Source organism: Macaca nemestrina, chromosome 15 (assembly GCF_043159975.1).
Source record: "Macaca nemestrina isolate mMacNem1 chromosome 15, mMacNem.hap1, whole genome shotgun sequence".
NCBI classification, from domain to species: Eukaryota; Metazoa; Chordata; class Mammalia; order Primates; family Cercopithecidae; genus Macaca; species Macaca nemestrina.
The window spans coordinates 20,898,144-20,923,305 of NC_092139.1; the positions used below are offsets into that span (position 1 = coordinate 20,898,144).

At 47.4% G+C, this 25,162-nt stretch overlaps 1 protein-coding gene and 1 long non-coding RNA gene across 6 annotated transcripts in view; one reads left to right on the top strand and one right to left on the bottom strand.

Annotated features, from left to right (window-relative positions):
• The window catches only part of LOC105496389 (TOX high mobility group box family member 2), a 203,196-nt gene that overhangs the window by 149,826 nt on the left and 28,208 nt on the right, over positions 1-25,162 (bottom strand). Inside the window, exon 1 of one of the 4 annotated variants that reach the window (XM_011766770.2) lies at positions 8,469-8,636. The exons of 1 other annotated variant lie outside the window; for it this stretch is intronic. In XM_011766770.2, coding sequence (XP_011765072.2) covers positions 8,469-8,567 — 99 coding nt within the window. In that variant the 5' untranslated portion in view covers positions 8,568-8,636. Of the gene's footprint in view, positions 1-6,746; positions 6,767-7,250; positions 8,361-8,468; positions 8,637-25,162 lie in introns of those variants that run through there. 2 more of the 4 variants (XM_011766772.3, XM_071079262.1) reach the window with 2 other exon arrangements.
• LOC112429260 (uncharacterized) lies at positions 8,301-18,967 on the top strand. 2 transcript variants are annotated; one of them, XR_011613324.1, is made up of 3 exons: positions 8,301-8,421; positions 17,643-17,728; positions 17,979-18,967. It is a non-coding gene; the product is annotated as an uncharacterized lncRNA (long non-coding RNA). The 2 variants fall into 2 exon arrangements; XR_003021449.2 differs by lacking the exon at positions 8,301-8,421 and adding an exon at positions 16,858-17,548.

A 25,162-nucleotide genomic window follows, 5' to 3' on the forward strand; every position in this document is an offset into this window, starting at 1 on the left:
GTGGAACACAGCAGTCTGTTTTAACTGCGCTCCGGGTGATTCTGGTGGGCTAAAGTTTGAGAAGCAGAGTATCTATCGCAGGCTACTGGGGGAAATCAAATGCAAGTCATTAGACTTTCCCACCAGCAGAAGACCAAGAGACAGTCGTTGAGGACGGTCAGAATCCAGCAGCGTGATGCATTCCATACTTTTGCACTGCCCCCCGGTTCCAGGCACACTCCTCTACTTAAAGCCCCACAGGCTGGGGTGCAAGGCTCTTCATAACCATCTCTGCTGATGTCCCAACTCCCACACAGGCAGGTTTCCCCTCCTTAGGCTTACAGTATCCCCAAACCACCCCTGCAATGGCTGCTCCCTCTGCCTGGAACACCCCCTACCACTCTACATGCCCCCAGCTAGCCCACCTGGCATTCCTGTAAGACTCTGCCGTTGTGAAACCATCCCACACTCCTGGCATTGGCACTGCTCAGCCAATTTTATATTTAATCATTACTCTGCATTTTGAGCCAATTGATCATAAATCCACATAGCCATTCACCCCGTAAATAAAACTTTTCTATGGAGTCACTGAGCCTCCATGACGGCGCTGAATCCCCAGCACCCAGTAGGCACTCAATAAAAACCTGTTGAACATCTGAGAAACCCAGCAGTAAACAGGCCATTAAATATTGAAAAACCACAATCAGGTTGCTCATGCCAGCAGGCACCAGAATTAGCAACTGTACAGTAGCAAGTTTTAAATATCAGGGAAATTGATCAAAATGTATTATCCTGTGTCATACAACATCGTTTCACTAAGATATAAAATTACAATTTATCACAACTCATTAGGTTAATAATCACTTACCATATGTTTTTACTGTTGCTCCCAAACCATGCTGAAAAATCACCCTGTAGGTCTGAATCCATGTAAATAAGATGACTGTCAACTCCTTGGATATAGGATTACTGAAGGGAGACAGTGGACTGAAGCCCTGGCCAGAGAGGACGGGCCCTGTGGCGGCGCCGCAATTCCCTTCACCACTAACTTCTAGTTTACCTGTGCTACACTTTCTTCCCACATCACTGGTCCTCAACCAGAGGCAAAGTCTGGAGACATTTTTGTTGTCACGACTCGGGGAAGGGGGATGCTCTTGGCATCGACTCGGTAGGGCCCGGGGATACGGCTAAACGTTCTACAATGCATGCAACAACTCCCACAACGAAGAGTTATTAGGTCCAAAATGTCAGTAGCGCGGAGGCTGGGAAACAGCACTCTAGATCAGACAGAACTTCCACACCGATTACTTTAATCTGATCTTCACAGCAACAACAGAAGGCAGGCATTTCTGTCCCCTTGTACAGATAAGAAAACTGAGACCTGAGCAGCTAAGCGATGTGTATAAGGTCACCTGCCCAAGCCCGTGGATGGTGCAGCTGTGATTTGAACCAATTTCTCTGCCTCCAAAACCCACTTTCTCTGCTACACAGATTCAAGAAGGTAATAGAAGGTGAAGGAAATGAGCAACTCTCTCCCGATTCATAATTCCGGACACTTCAATAAGACACTCCTTCAACCCAGAGGCTCAGGAAAATCAGGTCTAGGGACCAAGACAGGGAAGCATCCGATGTTGGGACTGCCAGCAGCCCAGGGCCAGAAATGGTGGCTCATGCCTGCAGTCCCAGCACTTCGGGAGGCCAAAGCAGAAGGATCATTTGAGCCCAGGAGTTTGAGCCTGCACTGAGCTATGATTGTAGCACTGCACTCCAGCCTGGGCAACAGAGCAAGACTGTGTCTCTAGAAAAAAAAAGAAGAAGAAGAACATGGCGGGGCAGCTGTGGGGCATCCTCCAGCAGCTGGTGCAGAAAAGCAAGTTCCTCTCGCATTTTAACTTTCAGTTGGGCTGCTCTTTGTGGATGAAAATGAAAGCATTTCCTGCTGGGGCCAAGTGCTACACACACGTGATCTCCAACCCTCCAGCTCCGAAGGGGAGATGTCAATGTCCCCATTTTACAGATGAGGAGACTGAGGTTAAATAACTTGCCCGCCCTGATAGTGGTGAAGGCAGTGTTCAAATCCAAGCCTGCCAGGTTCCACAAACCATGCTGCCTTCATATCCTGAGACCAACTCCAGGAAATCAGAGAAGCAAAATAGATTGCCCTACAGAATCACATGGGGCAAGAAGCCACACAGCAGGGGGATCCCTGGACCAAGGGGGAGGCACAGGACCTTGCCCTTCATGCAGGCTCAGCTCCTCTTTCCGTCTACAGGCTGCTCTGTTTGCCAGGCTCTGTCCTCTGAGCCCACTTTGGAAAGCTCCTCTAGGAATGGAAGGTCAGCCAAAGACTCTGCGCCTCTGCCCTGTCCTGACCTGGACTCCTTGTGCCCCACAAAGTCTTCAGATGACAACAGCCAGACAGATGCTAAGTTCCTCAAGCCACAGGTTACAACTGGCAAGCCCTAGATTCATTCATTCATTCTACAAATATTTGCTGAGCATCTATGTGTCAGGCTAGCACTGGGAATACAAAAGTAAAGGCAGACACAGTGGTTCCTGTCCTCTCAAGGATAGCAGGCCCATCTCCTCAAAAAGCACCATTCCCACCAGCATTCCCTCCCAGTGCACCCTCCACAGTTAGAAAGGACGTTCTCAGCCTTTATTTCACTATATTTCCACCCCCACACCATCCCTCTAGGCTGAGGGTCACCGATTTGCCTTCCCTTTGCACACAGGGAAACAGAGGCCCAAAGAAGGGCACTGACAGGCTCAAAGTCACCCAGCAGATTGGGGGCAGCAGTGCCAGGCTTGGGCTGCTGGTCCTACCATGCAAAAGTCCTGGGGTCCTTCCTGGAGGAGCCTCCAGCACAGGTTGGGGAAGGAGCTACAGGGAACATGTTTAGATGGAAAGTAAATGTGAGCTTCTTAGCAGAGATGCAGACATCCATCTAGCGTTTCCTGGGACCAGCCATCTCAGCTCTAAGCCCACCCATCCCAGGGTACCTTCCATGGGACTCCCTAGCAGCCACCTGTGCCCCTGAAGAAAGGAGCTGCGGAATCTCACCCACCAAGGATGCTGGGCAGGCCTCACGCAGGTCAAGTCCAGATCAAGTCCGTAGTTGAACCCCACTTCATGAATTTTTGTCAAAAAGGGCCTCCAATCGTTCACTAACCAAGCTCGTCCAGATCTCATCCTTACAGGATGCTGTGTCCAGGGCTGTGTGGGTGGGAAGCTGAATCCTTCACCCACCAGCACATATTTACTGAGCAATTATGAGTCAGGCACCATGCCAGGTGCTGGGCAGAATTCCTGCCTGCCAGGAGCCCACAAAAGCCTGTACACAAACAACCAAACAACTGCTACACAAAGTGTGGTCCTTGGATGGGCAGTAACATCACCTGGGTAGCTCACTAGACATGCCAATTCCTAGGACCCCATGCCAGACCAACTGAATCGAATCTCTGGGGGTGGAGCCCAAGAATCTGTTTTTAAAATTTTGCCAGACAAAAGACACGGAATCAACCCAAATGCCCATCAGTGTTAACCTGGATAAAGAGAATGTGGTACATATACACCACGGAATATTATGCGGCCATAAAAAGGAACAAGATCATGTCCTTTGCAGGGGCACAGATAGAGCTGGAAGCCATTATCCTCAGCAAACTGACATAGGAACAGAAAACCAAACACCGCATGTTCTCACTTATAAGTGGGAGCTGAACAATGAGAACACAGGGACAGACACAGGGAGGGGAACAACACACACTGGGGCCTGTCAAGGGGATGGGGGAGGGAGGGAGGGAGGGAGAGCATCAGGATAAATAGCTAATGCATGCAGGGCTTAACACCTAGGTGATGGGTTGACAGGTGCAGCAAACCACCATGGCACACGTTTACCTATGTAACAAACCTGCACATCCTGCACATGTATCCGGGAACTTAAAATAAAATAAAATATTGAAAAAAATCTTGCCAGATGATTCCTCATGTGTACATGGATTTGAGAAACACTATTCTAGACCACAAGGCCTTCCTCAACTTCCCTATTTAAAATCACAAACCAGCCCCAGGCCTTGGGACCCCCAACTCTCTTTCCTGTTCCATTTTTCTCCAAAAGTCATATTCCAAACAATCATGATAGCATATATTTCACCTATATATTTATGACTTCCCACACTGATAGATAAGCTCCAGAGGGCAGTGATTTGAGTGGCTTTTGTTCACTGCTGCAGCATCAGTTGCCTTGCACAGTGCCTAGCACCAAGAAGTGCTCAATAAATATTGCTGGTAGAATGATGGATGGCAGAACATGCCACAGCCTATGCGGTACCAGTTCTTGGGGAAGCCTGGAAGGAAAGAGAAGTTTGCTGGCTGTGAAGCACCACATGGGGAAGATGGCACCCAGGTTGGCCTTGATGAAGGCCTTCATCCCTTCAGTCCAGGGATGAAGGATGCTGGAACAGAGATGCTAAGCCTCTTCCTGGAATGGCCCCAGATAGTTGATACTGTTATCTAATTAGTAGCTGGTATGTGCCAAGAACTGTCCTAACCTGTATCACCTCACTTAACCTTCCTGAAACTCAGAGGTAGGCAATGTTGTCTTTGAGAGAACACCAAGACTCAGAGATATTAAATGATTTTCCCCGCCCACAAAAAGACTTGCATAAGAATGTTCACAGCAGCTTTACTTATAATAGCTCCAACTTAGAAACAAACCCAAATGTCCACCTGCAAGTGAACGGATAAACCAATTGTATTATATGTATACAATATAATATTACTCAGCAATTAAATGGAACAAACTATGGATATATGCAACAACCTGGATGAATGTTGAAGACATTATATTGAGCAAAAAGAAGACAGACACACAAATGTTTATGCTGCATATCAAGTTCTAGAACTTAAACATGGTTAATATACCTAAATTGAACTTAAAGGAAGCATTGGTAACAGAAATCAGGTTAGTAGTGGCCTCTGGAGGTGGGCATAGGGCGTGCTGACTACAAAGGGATGTGAGGGAACTTTCTGGGATGACGGAAATGTTCTTTTTCTATCTGGACTGGGATGTTGGTTACATGAGTGTTAATATTTGTCAAAACTCACGGAACTGTACACTTAAAATCTTCATGTTATTGTATGTAAATCATATCTCAGTAAAAAATGAGCTAAAAATCATTTGCCCTAGGTCACTAAGCAACAAACGGACATTTGAACCCAGGCTTGCCCAGCTCCAATGGCCAGTTTACATTAGTTTGCCATAGTTGAGCAGGGATCCCCCAGCTGTCCCCCAGCCTGGTAAGATGCCTTGCCAAAATCTGAACCAGGAGTTCATAGTTACCCTAAGAAAGATGTTACAGGCTCTAAACCCCTAAACCGTGACAGAGACTTGCAAAAAAGCCAAACAAGTGTCCTGCTGGGAGTCAACCCTGGGCTCAGGCCTCATCTTTGCTCCTTACTTGCTGTGTAATCTGTGAGTACACTCCTCTGTGACTCAGTTTCCCCTTCTGTAATGCAAAGAAGGAGGAGACCAATGATTCCCAGCATGGAGCCACAGATTATGGGAGCCATGGGGTCACAAATCCCTGTGCTCAAAAAGCACCTTTATTACATTAAATAGTAATGAGTCTTATTCATACCTGGTAAGCTGTTTTTCTACTGCATGCTAATATTGTGATTAATAAAATACACATCTATTTCAAAGCAAAAATAAAACCATAACAGCTTTTCATTAGTGTGTATTTTCTCAAACAAAAGATACCAAAAGAACAACCAATGTTCGTGACTTTGGTTTAAAGAGGATGGGAATCTCTGTGTAGAGGATCGCTAAGGGGACAGTCGCCAAGGGGATGGTCGCCAAGGGGACGGTCGCCAAGAGCCCTTCCAGGTCAACTGCCCCATAGTTGTGGGGCATCGCTTGGGCAAATGCTTGCCCTTATGTATATAAAGCCTGGCTCCCTGTGCAACGAGCCTCATCTGGGCTCCAGGGACAGAGCCCCCCATGTGTGGGTGTGTCCACCCCACAATGCGTGGATGCAGCCAGGCCTGCAGGCCCCAAGTGTGGTCACTACTGCGCCCTGAGCCTCAGTGTCCCCTCCAGCTTTGATAGTGACTAGTGTAAAGGTGGAGCTTGGGCATTTCTCTCCCCAACCCCTTCCCATCCACTTCTTGAGCCAGAAAAGGGGAGTTCCCGGTCACCGCCTGGTCCTACCCGCCAAGCACCACCACTAAGGCCATGCCCACTAGGGAATCCCTTACCAAAACACCTCTAGCCCCTAGCTGAGTATGGTGACCTCTCCCCTCCCACCTCACCCTGCTCTAGCCTGAAGGACTGAGTAGCAGGTTTCACATCCCAGTGCAAACTCAGACCTTCCTTTCACCTATTCAGTGGCTCAGCTGCATCCCCACCCCCATCCCTGCCCCGCCCCACTCTAGACACATCCTCAGCTATGGGCCAGGGGTCCTACATCGCACACAGAAAGAAACCAGAATCGCTGGCTTCTCATTCCCTCCCTGCCGGCCCTTCCCGGCGAGATTTGCCCAGGTTCTGGTGCTGAGTCAGAGGTTTACAGAGCATCGTAATAAAACAGGGGCCTCGGCTGAGTCCTGCCTCAAAAGGCCCCTATTTGGGACAGCCCCACCCTGACGAGATTTATAGAAACACCACCCTCAAACACAGCGCTCCAGGCTAAGCCCCTACCCACTCAGACTTTGAGGCACAAATGCCCAGCCCACCCACACCCGCAAACCAGAGGCTGTAACCTACCTCGCCAACTTCACGTTTGGAAAAATAACAGAGCCAAGGGCAGAAGACAGACCAGCTGCCCCCACACCCAACCTTCTCCTCCCTGAAAACTCCACTTGCTACTTTTAATCTATTTCTCCTCCATCAGACTGGAGGCAGCTCCAGGCCTTCTCCTGAGGCTACCATCCCCCCTCTTCGGCTTCTAACTTTGCAGGTCACTGGACAAAAGAGAACCACCCCCACTCTTCGCGAGACCTCATTTGTCGCCCACCACCGCCCCACATCGCGCAGACCCTAGTGGCCTGGACTCTTCCCGCCCCTGGCGAATTGCGGGGAGGCTCTGCCAGAAGCCGTTCCCCTAGGGCCTGAGGGCGCACTCCGGGAGGCCCAGCCGGGGAGGCCCCCGGATCCGCGCCAGGACGCCCCCCTCCTGCCGCATCCCCACTACCAGGGGCCTGACGAAAAGCCTGCGAGAGGGGGAGAGACCCTGGGGGGCGCCGATCCAGCCACTGGACGCGCACTCACCCCGCATCGCCACGGAGCCCGCGCGTCTGCTCTGGGGCCACGGGAAACCCACGCGCGCTGTTCAATCCGGGCTCCGAGTGACGAAAAGCCGCGCTTGGCTCCAGCTGGCCCGGGACCCACGCACCTACTGGCGGACGCGCGGACAGTGTGGCTTCCTAACTAAGTTTGAAAGTTCCCTCCCCGGCGACCGAAGGGGACGCGGACTGCACAGAGGCACCCAGCCCATCCGGGCTGGGCCAGGCGGGGCAGTGGGACCTGACGCCTCGGGTTCGGGGTTCCAGGCACGCAAGCCTCCATCGCTGGGAACGCGCCCGGCGCAGCGCAGCGGGGACCTGGCTCGGGTAGGGGGAGGAGATCCTGGAAACATGGAGGAGGGAGGGTGTCCCGCACTACAGCCCCAGCCTGGAGGGACGCCGGCTCACCGTTCCCGGGAGGGGACAGGCCTCGATTGGCCGCCGCCTACTCGGAATCCGAGGCCCCGCCGGGCAGTGACTGCCAATTAGTAAACTGCCCAATTAGTGTGCAGCGGCGCTGAGAAGTTAAACCTCGACGCGCGACTGTGGATGACCGAGGTGTGGCCGTCCCTGGGTGTGACCGCGTGTGACTGTGTGGCCATCAGGACCATCTGTGTCTGAGGCTCACCGTCCAGCGGGGTGGCTGTGTGTGACAGCGTGCGCCTGGGTGAGGCGTTGTGGCTGCGAGCGTGTGACTGTCGAGCGACTTCTTTGTGTGACTGTCCCTCGTTGTGCCTGAGTGTGACAGCGGGTGAGGGCATGTCACGGTGTGTGGGGCATCGGAGCGTCTGTGGGTGACTCGTCTGTGGCGGTAAGACTGTTTGCGGGTGAGTGGTTGGGTGTCGTTGTGTATAAGTGACTGTCAGGGTGACTTGCGTGGGACGGCGGGACCGTGTGAGCATTGCCTGGCGACTGCGTGTGGCCGTGGGCCACTGTGTCAGCTTGTGAATGACTGCGAGGCTGTCAGTGGGACGTGAGTGAGGGGCCACTGTGTCGTCGCACGGGTGGCTGTCGGGATGACTTCTGCCAGCGATCCCAACAACTCAGGGCGTGAGCTTGGCCGCGAGGGGATCGATGTGAGCCGCCCGTGCCCGTCGGCGGGGCTGATGTGCGCGGCCCCGTGGGACCCCTAGAGCGCCCAAGTCCCGAGCTGCCAGGTGACTCCGGCCCCGCCCGCCGGGGACCCCCGCCCGCCCCCGCCTACCTTGCCGCCGTGGTAATAGTCCAGGTGCGCCAGGCCGGCCGGCTCGGCCCCGGGCCGCGCGCCCACCGCGGGCGCCGAGGGGTACAGGCGGACGTCCATGGCGGGCGCGGCGGCGGCGGCGGCGGCTCCCGCGGGCAGTGCCTGGGCGGGCGGCGGGTGGGAGCCAGTGTGCGAGCGGGACTGCGAGCGCGGGGGGCGGGCCGGGGGCGGTGCCCGGAGGACCGCCCCGCCCCCGCCCCCGCCCCGCCCGCGCGCGCTATTGTTCCGGCCTCGGGCGCTGCCTAGGGCCGGGGGCCCGGGGGCCCCGGGGCGCAGGCCGGGGCGGGGAGGTCCGTCCTACGGGCTGGGTCGCCGCTGGGTCCCCCGCCCGGCCCTGCATCCCTGAGTGGGCGCGCCTGTCCAGACGGCGCTTTTTCGTCCCGCCCTTCGCCACCCACGGTGAGGAGAGAGAGAAGCCCGAACGACACCCCTCCCCAGAAGTGGGACACTCCCTTGCCCTAAATATTTGAGGCGGCGCTAGCCCCCGCCCCGCGGCGTGGGTGCCGGGGGAGAAGAGGAAGGTGGTGACAGGACCACTTTGGAGATGGGTGCTGCCTTCCCCGGGGGACGCGAGCCAGCGCTGGAGGATGCTCTTAGGATGCCCGCCCCCTCCTCATCTCACTGATCTGAGTCAGTTTGAGAGCCACCCCCCCCCCCCCCGGAAATTGCCGCGCTTAAACTCTCACTCACATATGGGGAAACTGAGTCAAAGACTTGCAGCACCAGTAATGGAGCTCCAGGAGGGTGGGCTCCATTGCTCCCAAAGGATCCAGAACTGAAACCACTTGGAGAAGGCAGAAGGACCCCACCCCTTTTAATGATAGGGAGGGGAGGGCCGTAGTAATGCCTAGAGCCGGAAGCTCTGAAGAGGGGTCTAGGATCTGCCCGCAGTCACGGTCTCTTGGAGTGAGGAAAGGAAGAAAATGAGATTGGAATGGGATGACTGTGATGGTGGGTCAGAAAGGTGACTGTGAAACGGGGATCCTCCCCAACCAAAAAAAAACCCCTCTAGTTCTTGATATCACTTGCTGGTTGCTAGACTGTTGCACCCCATCCCCCTTTTCATGCAAGAATTGTCTACACTAGCAATCTCCACTAGCAATCTCACTGCTCACTGACTGCTCCAGGTATGTATGACTGGGAGAGGCCAGGAAACAGAAGTCAGCCAGAATGGCATTCTTGTGTGGCATCAGGATATAGGATGCCACTGGGAGAAAAGGACTTGAGCTTCCTGCCCACTCAGGAGCTAGCTTAGAACTTAGTTCTCAACTGCTGCTTGGGCTTTGTTGGTCCTGGCCTAGAACTAGGACCATAAGAAAGATGCATTAACAAAAGATAGGTGTGGGAAACAGACATTCACTGAAGGCTTGGGAACAACAGAGAGAAATTATAGCTCAGAAAGGAAAGAACTTCCAAATAAATTTCAGCATTGTTTCTAGAAATACAATGCCACCCCTCATCAGAAAAAATTTTCCATTGTCCTGTCTCCATTTTTTTCATCTGAATAGCCAAATGACCAGCACTCTTTATTGAAAAGATCACCACCACCCACCCCCCCAAACCCACACACACACATACTCTTCTGCAGTGCTAACACTGTCATAAATCAAGTAGTCTATATGTGCATGAGACTGTTCCTGAATTCTCTGTTCTGTTCTGTTAGCCTATTTTTCTCTCCCTATGCCATTATCACAATGTCTGGATTACTGTGGCCTTATAAGTCTAAATGTTCCATGAAATAAGTCTACCCACTTTGTTCTTTAAGACTGTGTTGGCTATTCTTGATGTTTATACTTTCACAGAAATTTTGGAATCAGCGTACCTACTTATATACATACATACAAACACACTGACACAATCTTGCTGGGATTTCAATTGGTATCACTTTGAACCTTTAGATCAATTGGAATAAAATTAACATTTTCAATAGTAAAACTTCTTATCCATGAACATGGTATGTCCCTTCATTTATTTGGAGTTTTAAAAAAAGTTATCTCAGTAATGTTTTGTAGTTTTCTGTGTGGAGACCTTGCACATCTTTTATTAGATTTAGCCCTAGGTATTTTTTGTTGCTATTATGAATGGCTTCTTTATTTTCTGTTTGTTGTCAGTACAGGGTTGTTGTTTTACAATAAGTCCACAAGTTCTTTTACAACCTTCCCAAGAAGTAGAGTCTAACACTCTTCCCCTTGGGAAAGGGTTAGTCTTAGTGAATGGGTTTTAACAAAAAGAATGTGACAGAAGTGAATCTATGTGACTTCTGAGGCTAGCTAGATCATAAAAGTTAATAGGGCTTCTACCTGGCTACCTCTCTCAGGACTTTTATCTTTGGAACACTAAGCCATCATATAAGAACTCTTAGGCTGCCATGCATTGAAGAAGCCCAAACTAACCCACACAGAAAAAATCATATGCAGAGACCCTGATACTAAGTAAAGAGGGATTCCTAGCCAGTCCCCAGCTGTGCCAGCTTGTACTGTTCCTGTTCTATCTGTTATCTGCCTGCACCCACATGAAAAATGCTGAACTGTGCAGATGAGCCCTTCTTGAATCCAAAATGCACAGAAACCATGAGCGGTAATAAATGATTATTGTTATTTTAAGCCACAAAGTTTTGGAGTGATTTGTTACTTAGCAATATAGGTCTGAAACATAATATAAATAGATTTTTATATAATGACCTTGTATCCAGCAACATTGCCAAACTCATTTATTAATTCTAGTAATTCATCTGCAGACTCTTTGGCTTAAAAAAAAAAAACATTTTCTATCTCATCTGTAAAAATGAGAGTTTTAGTTTTTTCTTTTCAATTCTTAGAAGTTTTGTTTCTTTTTCTTGCCTTGTTGCACTGGCTAATATCACCAATATAATTTTGGAAAGAAGTAATAGTAGCAGACACTCTTGTCCCATTCCTGATCTCCAAAGGAAAGATATCAACATTTCACCATTAGTTATAATGCTTGCTGTAGTTTTATGTTTTGTTTGTTTAATTTTGCTTTTTTGTTGTTGTTGTTGTTGTTTTGAGATAGAGTCTCACTCTGTCACCAGGCTGGAGTGCAGTGGTGAGATATTGGCTCACTGCAACCTCCCATTCCCTGGTTCAAGCGATTCTCCTGCCTCACCCTCCCGAGTAGCTGGGATTACAGGTGCATGCCACCATGCCCAGCTAATTTTTGTATTTTTAGTAGAGACAGGGTTTCACCATGTTAGCCATGATGGTCTTGATCTCCTGGTCTTGTGATCCAGTTTTTTTTACAGATACCTCTGTTGCAGGTTGGGGAAATCAGTCTTCACAGAAACACTCTGGGTCAGGAAATAAGACTGCTGTGGTCATTTTACAGATGAGAAGATTGAGAGCCAGTGAGGAATGCACGTCATGACAGTTAATAGTAGAGCCAGGACTACACCTAAGTCTGGAAATTCCACCTGGAGCACTTCCTACTGCCCATATTTCCACAGTGTTAGTCCCACTAACTCTGGCCAGAGGTGTAGAACAATGTCCACCAGAGTTTGAAGATGCATGTGCAATGGGTCAGCTACAGGCAGCTATTTGACTTCTCTGGAGTCTGCCAGCAGCAGCAACCATAAACCCTGCCAGTCACCTATATCCACTTCCTTCCCTGGGGAGGGAGCCAGCACCAAGGAGATATCTGAGAAGTCCAGCAGCAAAATCCAATAAGGCCCCAAAGCTTGATCTTGCCACTTCATGTTGGCAGTTGATCAGACAGGAAGCTGATGACTCAGTTCCCCCAAAGAAACACCACAGCCTCATCTGTTGTCTTGAAGATGGGAGTGGCGCTTCAGTTCTCCTCTCTTCCCTTTGATTGCAAAGAAATATCTGTGAGAGAGGAACCTCAGATCTCAGCCAGTAGCCCAACTGGTCCAGTCTGGAGACTCAGAGTATTTGTTTGTTCATCTTCCAGCTCTCAGTTCTGATATCATAAATAGCTGAGATATCAAAATATATATGGGTTTTAATATGTTTTATTAACCTTGAGGTATGGTAAGGACAACACATCAGGAGATGATTGCCATGGAAAAGATAGTTTGATACTCCCAGGTGTCAGGAGAAGGGGACATGCCATGCCATTGGGGGCCACTGGGGAAGCACCAGGTCAGTCAGGAGGCAGAGGGAGAAGGAACTGTGGGTAAGAGCCTTTTCTGTGGTTTCTGCAGGAAGGAGCAGACAAGGCAGGGTCAGCAGTTTTACGATTGGCATGTTTGAATAATTTCAGCAGCTCTGGGGCATAGGGGCTGTCCCTAGTTGTCTGGTACTGGCCCTGGAGTAATTGGGGCAGGTAGATAGTGAGTGGGAGTGTGAGAGCCCAATAATACAGGTGGTTGGAGGTGTATGCTCTGTATTGCTTTGCATCTGAAAATTATGCTCATGGGCTCACAGGTGAGTTGTTTCCTATGTCTAGGTATTGACTAACCCTAGAAGGGGCAGTCCCTCCAGGGTCTGCAAGACCCCAGATGTCAAAGTATCAGAATACAGAAAATAAGACATGGTTAATACAAGATGTGTCCACTTACCCATGGGATCCAAGAGGGAAATGAGTCCTACTCCACCTATTGCTCCTTTACCTAGGGGATGTCTTGGCTTTAAATCAAAATGACTAATCCCTAAAAAACAACTATGGCAGAGGAACTAAATACCCAATTGTGGGAGCACTTAGATCTAGTAATGAATCTTCTTCCTCTTTCTCCTTATAGGCACATGGTAGACTTGAACTTAGGTGTGACCCTGTGACACTTTAGCTAATGGAACATGAACAGAAGTGGTGTGTGTCACTTACAGGTGGAAGCTTTAAGGGCCTGAGCATATTTAATCCTATTCTCTGAGCCATAAAAATCCTAACAAATGTCAACTCATTTTTTAAGACTGAATTCAAGTAGCATTTGTTTGGTTAAGACTTCTCTAAGACTCCAACTTAGTGCTCCAATTCGCTGCTCCAATAACCATCTGCACACAGGACTACTAGTGTGAATCTCAAAGAACTGCAACATCACATTTGCCCAATGAGTTTCTCCAAGGCAAAGACCGTAGCTCACTCATCTCAGTGTCACCAGTGACTAGCACAGGGGCTAACAAATCCTGGATGCTTCATGCCCACCTCTGGGGAGACCTTCCTAGATACACACATACAGACACACCCCTTCCTACACACACACACACACACACACACACACACTCACACACGCATGAAGAATTTAATTGTTCAGATTCCAGTTCACAGATGGGCCATGTTTGCCAGTGAGGGAAGTCACAATTCAGCCCTCCGGTGAGGCCCTAGCTACATCTGTCTCTGTCCCCTCCTTCCCAGTAGCCAGCATACATGTGGTGGAATATGTTAAGCTGGATTGAGGTGCAGAAAATGGAAGTCCACTGGGAAAACCTCACTTCAAAAGCTCAGCTTCTCTTAGTTGAGGTCAAAAGCAGATCCTGAGACACAGATTCTGGTGCAAGTAGTTTATGGGAGAGCAATTCCAGGACACACAGGTAGTGGTGTGGGAAAGTGAGACAAGAAAGGAAGACAGTCAAGAAAGGGCATATGATCCAACAAATTACTACTGTGAGTGACTAGAGCCTAACTCCACTGGGGAATTCTGGAAATAGTGTAGAGCACATACTCAGAGTTATCCCCTTAAAGAACAAGGAATTGGGGTCTTTACCCACCAACTCTCTTAACACACTTGGTTAAAGCCTACTGTCTGGGGCATTCATTCCTGGCAGCTCAGACTGAGAGGCACAACAGGGCTGTGGCAACCAGAGAAAGCCCTTAAGCAAAGAGGTGGGTACAAGCTATACACTTCTCCTTCAGGAACTTGGTTGGTGGGTAGCTATTGTCTGAGGCAGCAGTTGGCATTCCTAGAGCCCTGGCCATGGTGCCCTCTGGCCAACAGCATGACAACTTGTCCATTATTTCTGACAATGAGCCAAAGAAGCCCATAATTTGCACTCAAAGTGTCTGCTGGACAAAAGATCTAATGGACCAACATGTGTGTGACAGACTTTGGCACAAAGTGACTTACTCTGGCACCTGTATATAAGAATACCAGATGAGATGTGAAAGACTCTGAATGCAAGTCCTGGACTCTGCTCAACTCCCTTAGCCAACAATCTCATGAGGTAGGTAGTCCCTATCTTATAACTGAGGAAACTGAGGCACAGAGAGGCCAAGTAACTTACCTGCCATTAGAACAAGTTGTAGCCAGGATGTGCAACTAGCCAGTTTTGCTCCCAAATTCACACTCATAACTACTGCACCTCACTGCATCTTTCTGATCTGTCATACAAATTTCAGATTAAGGTAAAAAGAAAACCCCATTAGTATTTTACTTGAAATTACATTTAATTATTCAATTAACTTGGGGAGAATTAAATTTTTTATTAAAAGTTATTTTAATTCAGATAGACAGGAATACTATTAAAGTTTTCAAAGTTGATATTGTATCCAAGAAAAAATTTAAAACTCTCCTATTTGCTCTGTTTTTCTATAGATTCCCTTTGACTTTCTGTGTAGATGGTCATGTTATCTGGAAGGGGTGATTGATTCTGTTCTTCCTTTTCAATCTTACCACTTCTTTCTTTGTCTTTTTTTATTGCATTGTCCAGCACCTCTAGAATCAATGTTAAATAGAAGTGGTGATATCAGGCATTCTTGTCATATTCCTTACTTCAGTGAACCTACTTCTTATATTCCACCATTAAGCCATTAAGTAAGATACTTACTGTAGCTTTTGGTAATATATTTTATCAATTAATAAAGTTTCTTTTTATTCCTAGTCACTAAGATATTTTTTCTGGCATGAATTAATTGTAGTTTACAATGTGGTTTACTTTTGGCATCTGTTGAAATAGCCATCTGGGTTTTATCATCTAACCTATTAATGATATGTACTATATATATAGATACTATTCATAATGAACCATCCTTGAATACCTTGGGTAATTGTTGGGACTTCTATTTGGTTCTAATTTTATTATTATTATTGGAAACAGGGGTCTCACTCTGTCACCCAGGCTGGAGTCCAGTGATGTGATCATAGCTCACTGCCGCCTCGAACTCCTGGGCCCAAGTGATCCTTCTGCCTCAGCCTCCCATGTGACTAGGATTAAAGCCATGAGCCACTACCTCCAGTCATAATTTATTTTCTAATATACTGCTAAACTCCATTTGAAGTTATTTCACTTAGGGTTTTTTTTTGGCATCTATATTAATAACCAAAATTAGTATAAAATTCTGTGCTATTGTTGCCAAGCTTTATGTGTCAAGGTTATACTGATTTTGCCTAATGAATGGGAAAGAAGAATTTTAATAACTGATTCAACTTCTTAAATTATAAAAAAAAATTTATACTTAAAAAATTTTATACTTATTTAATTATAATTGGATGATCATATCATTTTTTCTTAGTAAATGTTGGTATGCTTTTCTAGAACATTGTTCATTTCACTTAGCTTTTCAAACGTGTTGGGTTAAACATGTCTTTAGTATTATCTTGTGATTTTTGAAATGCTCTTGTATCTGTTATATATGTTCTTTCTCTTCTTAATCAATCATACTTAAAGTTTGTCTGTCATTAAACTACATTTTTATTCTATATTTCTATTTTCTATATTCTCCAAGTTTTTTATAGTAACTGGGAAGAAAAATTAACATTTTTGCAAACAAAGATAATACATGTAAAGCACCTAGTACTTAGAAAGCATTTGGCAATATTGGTTAAATTAATATAAGAAAAATATTTTTTAGCACATGCCTAGAGATTCAAACTATGATTGAGATATGATTTGTGCTCATAGTTGAAATGGGGAGACAGACAGGTAAGTGGTCAATTAAGTATAGTATGATAAACATAATAGAGTTAAGTACAAAGTGAATTGGGAACACAGAGGAGGACTTCCTGAGGGAGGTGATGCTGAGATGGGCACTGTAGGATGAGTAGGAGTTAGGCAGGTGAAAGAGATGGCTGTTTCTTGTCCTTGCTTTTGGACTCATTTTCAAGTGGCTCAGCTCTGAGCAAGGGTGAGCTGCCTGGACCCAGGAATTTGTGATCTTAGGCTCCTTCATTTTTACAAGAGAATGTCTACTAATGTTTCCCCCTTCTAAGGATGACAATACTTCACTTTGGTCCTATATGCCCTTCTGGTGCCTTATTTTCTATCATCTGTTACAGCACAGGCTTTGGCAAAGGAAAATAAGGATAAGAATTAGCTGCTACTTCTCACCTTGAAGAAGACCTTTGGCAAAGCCCCTTATGGTAATGACCATTCCCCAACAGCTGGTGGCTTCGTAAGCAAGCCGACTTTAAGGGACACATGAAGACAAGAACATAAAAATAAAAGATGCACTACTCTCTGGTCACTCCCTTCCAACTCTCTACTGAGCCTTGGAAAATTGTTCTGCAGAAGCCTAAATGTCCTTGTCCAAAAATGTTCAGAGAAGGAGGGCTTTTAATAGCCAAAATTAGACAGGGACAGTAGTCGAGTTAATGGCGATGAGAAAAATAAAGGGTTTTAAAGTCCTGGAGTGCTGACAACAACAATTCAGCTATGGCCTCCCTCAAGACAATATGTTTATTGAGCACTTACTAGGTGCTAAGTGGTTGGCATGTATCATCTCACATAATATACCCACTGTGAGGTTGTTGCTAATATTACCGTCCCCAGTTTACAGGTCAGGAAAGTGGAGTTCAGAGAGGTTAGATGGCTTGCCCTACAAAACTCTAGGCCTGAGATTCAAACCCAGGGCATTTACACACCATCTCCTATGGGGACATGTCCCCAGTGCCTGGGACAGTGAAGGCCCTGGGTAACTAAAGAATGAATTGATTAAGTGAACAGAATTAATTACCATGAAAACTAGAAAGCAACATGAGAACATTAGTTTTGCTATAATGGTTGGTAAGTGGAGGAACTAACTAGGCAGGAACATGAGAAAACTTTCTGAGGTAACCCTACTATACTGTATCTTGATGAAGGCTTAGGTTACACAAGCAGTCACATTCCTCAAAACTCAGAAAATATACATTTAAGGTTTGTACATTGCATTGTATATAAATTTCACATTTAAAAAATTATAAACAAATAGTACACTCTAATTGATGAAACACATGCTGATGTATTTTAGGGGAAGTGAAAGGATGTCTGCAATTGGAAATGCACCCCCAAAAGAAGACAGCTTGATGAATGGATAGAGAAACAGATAGATGGATAGTAAGTATGTGATAAAACCAGGAGAGGAAAGTAATGGTGGAATCCAGGTGGTGGTTTACAGGTGTTCGCTCTCATATTCTTTTCACATTGTTTATTAAACTGTCATCATAAAATGTGGAGGGAAAATCCCTTGTGTGTTATGGTGGCAGTTGGGGAAATATTTGTGCCTGCATCGTGCTATTTACCATGCTTTCCACTATAGAAGAATGTAGAGGTAGCCCTTCCTCTTTGTCTTGCTTCCTTCCCTCAGGGTCTCCCTCATTCCATCCAGCGAATAGCAACAAAGTGTCAACACTGGGTTGGTGGCAGATCCAAGTTCCACTATTCCCTGCTCACCTCTGCTCATGCCACATCGATTACTTCCTCTGCCTTGACCTCAACTAAAGGGAATGCAGCATTGTATGGAGATCACGTTTACATGGGACGCACTCTACCATCCACCTTGGACAGCAGGAACCTGACATCTCTTTGCATGCCCCAGCCCAGCTCTCAGCCTGGCATGCGGCGTATCATCCAGTAGCAATGTTTGGTAAACACAGAGACAGAGACAAGGAAAAGCGTCCTGTGTCCAGTGACTGGAATTTCAGATGATTTTTTCCCCTAACTTTCTTTAATGATGTCTGATTGCCTTTCAGATAAGAAAAACCCTCAGCTCACCCAGGGCCTCCCACAATGCCCTCAGCAAGGCTTTTCGCCCAACTTTTTCATCAGGAGGGGAGGAGCCAGCATGCTGAATTGCAATGTTCTGTTTGCTGTTTGACCACGTGTTTATTGTTTACTTATTTTTTTTTCTTTTGTTTGCGATGTGGTTCCTTTAAAATATCCAGAGAAGGAAACCACTCTACATAAAGAAATCTGAATTTTTGCATGCCCGGTTACCATCTGAAATGTCACTTGCACGTTAAGTCTGTGTCCCTGAGTTGCTGTGGCAACCTCAGCAGCACTCTTTGCCCGGGGTGATAAAGGGGTCCTTTGTTAGCCGGGAGACCAGGTCTGGGTGCAGGGACATCCTATTCAGCCCGTCCTAACAAAGGAGCACACGTCCCCCTCTCTGAGCAGGCCAGCCGCCAGCCTGATTGTGGCTGTACTGTCGACAACCTTCCATGGGGAGACGGGAAAAGAAATCCCCTATTATTGGCATCTTTGAACTAAAGTTGTTGGTTTTTTTTCTTTTTCTCCCTGGGCTCTGCTTGCTGTACAAAAACCCCTGCAAAGGGCCCCACTCATGCTTTCGCAAAGAAAAACACCAATTGTGAGGCCTCCCTAGAAGAGGGTTGAGGCTCCCAATCTTAATTGAATCTTCTAAACTTGGTTATTAAAATGGCAACTCTAGCAGCACTGGGTAAGCAGATGGGTTCTTCGAATTTTAGCAAGCAGCCTGGGTCTGGCCCAGAAAGAGGTCCTGGCTGTCGCTGGCTCTGTGGTGGCCTCTGTACCCAAAAGCAAGGGGCTTATGCCAAGGTCAGTCCCCCCGTGGACTGAGATCAGACCTCGGGGCTCAAGTTTCATTCAGCCACGGATTCTTCTCCCTCAAAGTTGCAACCAAGAGCAGGGCAGTGCTTTGCTCAGGCTCTCTGAGCCGCTCACTTGAGAGAGAGGCCTGGGAGTCCAGGACCCTAACTTCCAGGTCTAGGCTCTTGAAGGTCACAGGTGGGTAGGGAACAGCTCCCAGGCCTTGGCTGCAGCCCATGACCCTCCTTCTGCTCCCAGAATCATGGGCTTCCATCCCCAGCCCATTCCAGGTTAGGCCCAGTTTTTCCTTTCCTCTCACATTGTCCAAACCAGAATCACTATTTACACTTCTCTTTCTGGTACGATGATATATGTGAAAGCTAAAGCTGGGAGCTCCCACATAACCAGAAATGGTTGTTCACAGTGCCCCGGGGCCAGCACAGCGCCTGGCACACAGCGTGTGCTCAAGAAGTATTTGTTGACCCAGTGGATCATGAATGAGTGAATCTATCAGAATGGATTCATTTCATCCTATCAAGCACTCTTTTAGATTAAAACCGTTTTCCTCATTTAATTCCATTTCCTGCTGTCCTCTGCTGCCAGGTCCTGAACTGGAGCAGGCTACCAAGGTTACAGATGTGATCCCTGCTGGAGAGAGGCTGTGTTCAGACAGATATGTGGACAGAAACGGCAGTGGAGGGCAATGAGTGCCAATGGGGGTTACCCAGGGACCACAGGGGCTGGGAGTGGAGGCTGCAGGAGGCAAGAAGGGATGCAGAAAGACTTCCAGGATGGGGACACTCCCAAACGAGGTCTCAGAGATGAACAGGAGCCAGGTGAGCAAAGCAGAATTCTTTAGTCAGAAGACACAGTAAGAGCAAAGACAGGGTGGTTTGAAGTAGCCCACTATACACAGGGCTCCCCATGAAGCTGTCTATTGGTGGAGAATCCAGGGCATGACAGAAAGGGCCTGGATACAGCTGGAGGGGCAAGCCAGAGGGAGGACCCCACAAGCCAAATTTAGGAGCTCAAAGCCAAGTCGACCATGTATAGTTGCATAGGTTGTGTACTGTGTAAAGGAAGTGAATGAAGTTGAAATCCAGCCTATGGTCTGCTGGCCAAGATCTGTGGACACAGTTAAACCCTTCACTTAAAGAGGCAGCAAGGTCAGCTTACAAAGGCGTCAGTAGTTTACATTTTCATTTCCAGGGGTGGACAGTGATGTCCTCAGCTCCAAGCAATGTGTGTGTGCTATGGGGGAAGCAGGCACTACATCTGAAGGGAGGCCATGTAAAAGAATCAGGACAAATGAGAAGGCCCTGGAGAACTATTAGTAGCTCCTGGGGCTGCCAGGGATGACTGAACATGCACCCTGCCGTCTGTACCAGGGGTGAAGACACAGTGAAAATGCTCAACTCTCAGGTCGATCCTAGATTAAGAGTGAAGGGAAGGCAGGCGGGGGACAGATAATGATAAAAGGAGGGGGTTCTGGTTTTGGAGGTCTCCGTGGGATACAGTTGGAGGAAAGGTGAGAGGGCTGAGGATGGAATGGTGAGGACTTCCAGTTGGATTTTTACACGAATGAGGGGGAGTGGCAGTCCTAAGGGGAACACAGTCTCTAGGGCAGTGGTCCCCAACATTTTAGGCACCAGGGACCGGTTTTGTGGAAGACAATTTTTCCACGGGCTGGTAGTATGGGGGAAGGACGGTTTAGGAATGGAACTGTTCCGCCTCTGATCATCAGGCATTAGATTCTTATAAGGAGAGTGCAACCCAGATCCCTCATGTGCAGTTCACAATAAGGTTCACGCTCCTATGAGAATCTGATCCTGCCGCTGATCTGACAGGAGGTGGAGCTTGGGCGGTAATGCTCACTTGCCTGTCGCTCACCTCCTGCTGTGCAGCCCGGTTCCTAACAGGCTACAGACCAGTAGAGGTCCATGGGTCTAGGGGTTGGAAACTGCTGCTCTAGAGTGTATTGTTCACAGTGAGTAGGGGCTGGTTTTTGAAGAAGGGAAAGTCCAGGATCAAGGGTCTAAGGGTGGGCTGGATCCCCAGGTGGGAGAATGAGGGCTTCAGGCCTCAGGCCTCAGGCCAGCAGCTGGACTTGGGAGAAGGCCTGGATGTGACCTCCTCCAGAAAGGGTAGGGGTGCGATCTGCATTGTGTTGGGGATGTTTAGTCTTGCTCCTTGCACACTGCAGATGAGTTATAAATATTTGTTCAATCAATGACTAAGTTGATAACATCAGTGATCCAGTTCCCCTGGATCTGTGTGGACGTGATCTGTGAATGTCTGAGAGGTTTGAAAGGGCAGCTTGTGCCAGGGAAAGCGAGTGTGTGGATGGTGTGTATCTTCTGGGTAACATTAGCTACTGCAACAGATAAGCCCTGAATTTCAGTGGCTTAATCTCAGAAGTCTGTTTCCTGCTCACTGATTACTCCAGTTCACTGAAAAGTCCAGTTCCTTGTTTGCTGACAGCTTTCCTCCATATGGTGATTCAGGGATCCAGGCTTCCTCTATCGGATCCAGGCTTCCTCTATCACTGGCTCCACCATCCCCCTGCTTCACATAAACCCCAGGCCAGAGGTGACACATTGCTTCTGCTCACTTTCCCTTGATGAGAACTTTTCGTATAGCTAACCCCAGATGCAACGCTGGCTAGGAAACATAGTGCTAGACTGGAAAGACGCCTCCTCAAAACAATTTTACACCGTGGAAGGACCAGCAGAGATTTTGGGTGCACTGACATAGGAAGTGACAGAAACAAGAGGAAGGTGGGGCCTCGAGACACAAATTTGTGCCAGTGGCCAAGGACATGAGCAGCCACCCTGAATTCAGTTCTTGGCCTTCCCTGAGATTCTAACTGGAACATGGAGATGATGTGTGTGTGGGGAGGAAGGAACAAAGCATGAGTGGCTCTCTCACCCACTGATTGCTATATTCCATCCTCACTTAGTCTTGGGAGATGGAGCTCCTTTAGCTCATTATTCCTCTTTTACAGAGGAGCAAACAGGTTGAGAGAGAGCAAGCCTTGGGCAAGGTCACTCCCGTGAAGCTGGGACTCGAACCCAGGGCATCTGTTTCCCAGTCCTGTACTGGCTCACCAGATTACCTAAGTCTAAACTGATTCTCCAGAATCTGTTCCTGTGTTATTCTAGAAAAACAATGTGTAGTCTGCCACATCACAATTTTGTTCCCAAGCATCAAGAGAGTGGCACATGGCCATTAGGCAGGAAGATTTCTTTCAACTGACAGCTTGGAGGAGGAAGCTTTTATTCCCCGGGGGCCCCCAGGGGAGGGGCTTGGCCAGGCCTCTGCTGTGTCAGGAATTCTTCCATTGTAGCTAACTGACTTTGTTACAAAGTATAAGATCTTTTAACATATTTTTAAACACTGTCAATTCTGCTCTGTGTTCCTTGCATTTCTTTTTGGTCCTGAAGCTCAACCCAGGCAAAAACATTTTTCCCATCAAAAATTCAATGGGGCTCTTACAAAGTGATAGCAGATTAAATAGCTGCATTTATGATCCCCTCCCAGATACACCTCCCCCACTTTTTTTTTTGGCCCAGCACCAAAAATCAAATGCCAAAAAGGCAACGGATCTCAGCTGTTTTGAAACAAGCTGTGTGGGTCCAAAGGTTATTTTTTTTTGGACACCATGTGACCCCGTGTTTGGGCCTCATTTTAAATTAATAAACGCATGAGGATAGCCAGTACTCTAACCCCAGAGGCCAGCGTGCTGCCTGGCCCGTGGCAGCCTCAGTAAATTTAGGAGGAAACCCACACCCCGGAGTTCTCTGACCTTGGTGAAAGGCAGTTGAGTAGACTTGGCAGAGAAACCTTGTCATTTATGGTTTTCCATTTTAAATCTAAGCATTCTCACATTGTCTTAAAATTTACAAACGCACGGGTGTGGTGAGCATTCCAAGTGTTCCCAGTGCCTAGCGAAGTGTGACTCAGAGTAAACAATAAATTATTTTTTAATAAATCAACCAAATAAGTAATTAACATCTCCAAGTGGGCATTCATGCATTGCATTGTTTCCTGCAAACAAGTTCAGGAGGATACTTTCCATGTAGTAAAGGGAACTCATTGCAAATTGGATGACTGGGAGAGGCGAAGTGGCAGCTCTGGGGCCTGCAAGGACAACCCCCCTCCCACCACCTCAGTTGTCCCACCTCTGCTGCCCTCCACTGCTGCCTCCCCGTTCTAGCTGCCTGGGCTCCCATCTCTGCTTTTCCCCCTCCTCACCTCCCCTCCCTGCTGCTGCGCACAGCCTTCCCTCTCCTCCCACCAATCCTCTGACCCAGAACCCACTCCATCCCTCTGCCTGGCACTCCTAGCCCCTGCCTTTAGCTTGGATGCCAGCCTGGTCTTGCTTTCTGAGAGAAGAGGTCTCCGGTGACTCCTCCTGTCCCCTACCATCACACCTGGTGCAGAGGAGGGACAGGAGGGTCCAGGTGGGCCACCAGGATGGAGGAGAGGAGTACATGGGGCTTTCAGGCCTAGGTATTTAGGAACCTGGTCCAGCCTGCCCACCTGGAAGTGGCCTGATCTGGTGCGGGTGCAGGGAGCCTATATCTGCAGGAAGGAATTGATGGACAGAGTTTAAGGCTCTTCCTCTCCTTACCAAAGTATTTATGTAGCTCCCCAACTTTACTCCTACTCCAAAGTTAACGTTAATGATATTAATCATTTCTCTCATATATGTTTAAAAGTTTTTTTATTTCACAGTAGTGTTTATCTTTTAGTTTTATGATTTATTTTGCTCTGTTTTTTATTTTGTGTAATTAAATCTGTAAATCTTTATTTTTCTAAAGATTACTAAACTATTCTGTTGTGTTCTATTTTATACTGTATAGATTTTTTTTTTTCTTTTTATCTTCCATTTTTCTGAAGTCTCTTTTGGAGTAAGACTCAGGGACAGTTTCTAGCTTTTTTTTAAAAAAAAAATCTAAATGACTAGCTAATTTAAACAAAAATTAATAAGTAATTCATTATTTCCTCACCAGATGTGAAGTGGTCAATTTCATTATCCACTGAACAGCCGTGATGCTGGAGCCTGAGTCTGCACTCAGTGGCCCCCTTATTCATCATGCCATGCGCCTGTGGTTTGGTTTCCATTAATTTACCTTTATAATATGTTTTGGTAAACACGTAGGGCAAGTTCCACTTATTATGCTTCCTTTTCAGGAAATTCAATTCTATTCTTTTACCAATTTTCCCAGATTTATAATAACTTCGTTAAGTTCCTATCAGTTTGAGTAGGGTGTTTTTACTGGAATTACATTGAGTTAAAGACACATCTAAGAACAGACATCCTTACTATACTAACACTTCCTATCAAAGATGTGTCTTCATTTATTGAAGTCCTATTTCATATCCTTCAGTGGAGATTCATTGTTTTTTTGCTAGTAGACCCGTTCCTGATCTTATTTCTAGGAATCTTCCTCGAGGCACGTTTTTATTTGCCTTCCAGGACATCACACATTCCCATTCCCGGTTTCCTCCTACCTCCCAGCTCACTTCTTGTTGGGGTCTTTTACTGGTTCTTTCTCTTTTCCCAGACCTCTTGTTATGTTTGGTTTTGTTTTGAGATGGAGTCTCATTCTGTCACCCAGGCTGGAGTGCAGTGATGCAATCTTGGCTCACTGCAACCTCCGCCCCCACAACCCCCAAGTTCAAGCGATTCTCCTGCCTCAACCTGGGATTACAGGCATGCACCACCAGCCCAGCTAATTTATTTTGTATTCTTAGTTGAGACAGGGGTTTCACCATGTTGGCCAGGCTGGTCTTGAACTTCTGACCTCAGGTGATCTGCCCAGCTCCGCCTCCCAAAGTGCTGGGATTACAGGTGTGAGCCACAGCACCCGGCCTCTTCTCCCAGACCTCTTAACATTGGGCTCCGGAGCTCAGATTTGTAATTCCAAGGATTCTACTGAATAAATCATCACCAGCAATTAAGAGATAAATATGCTT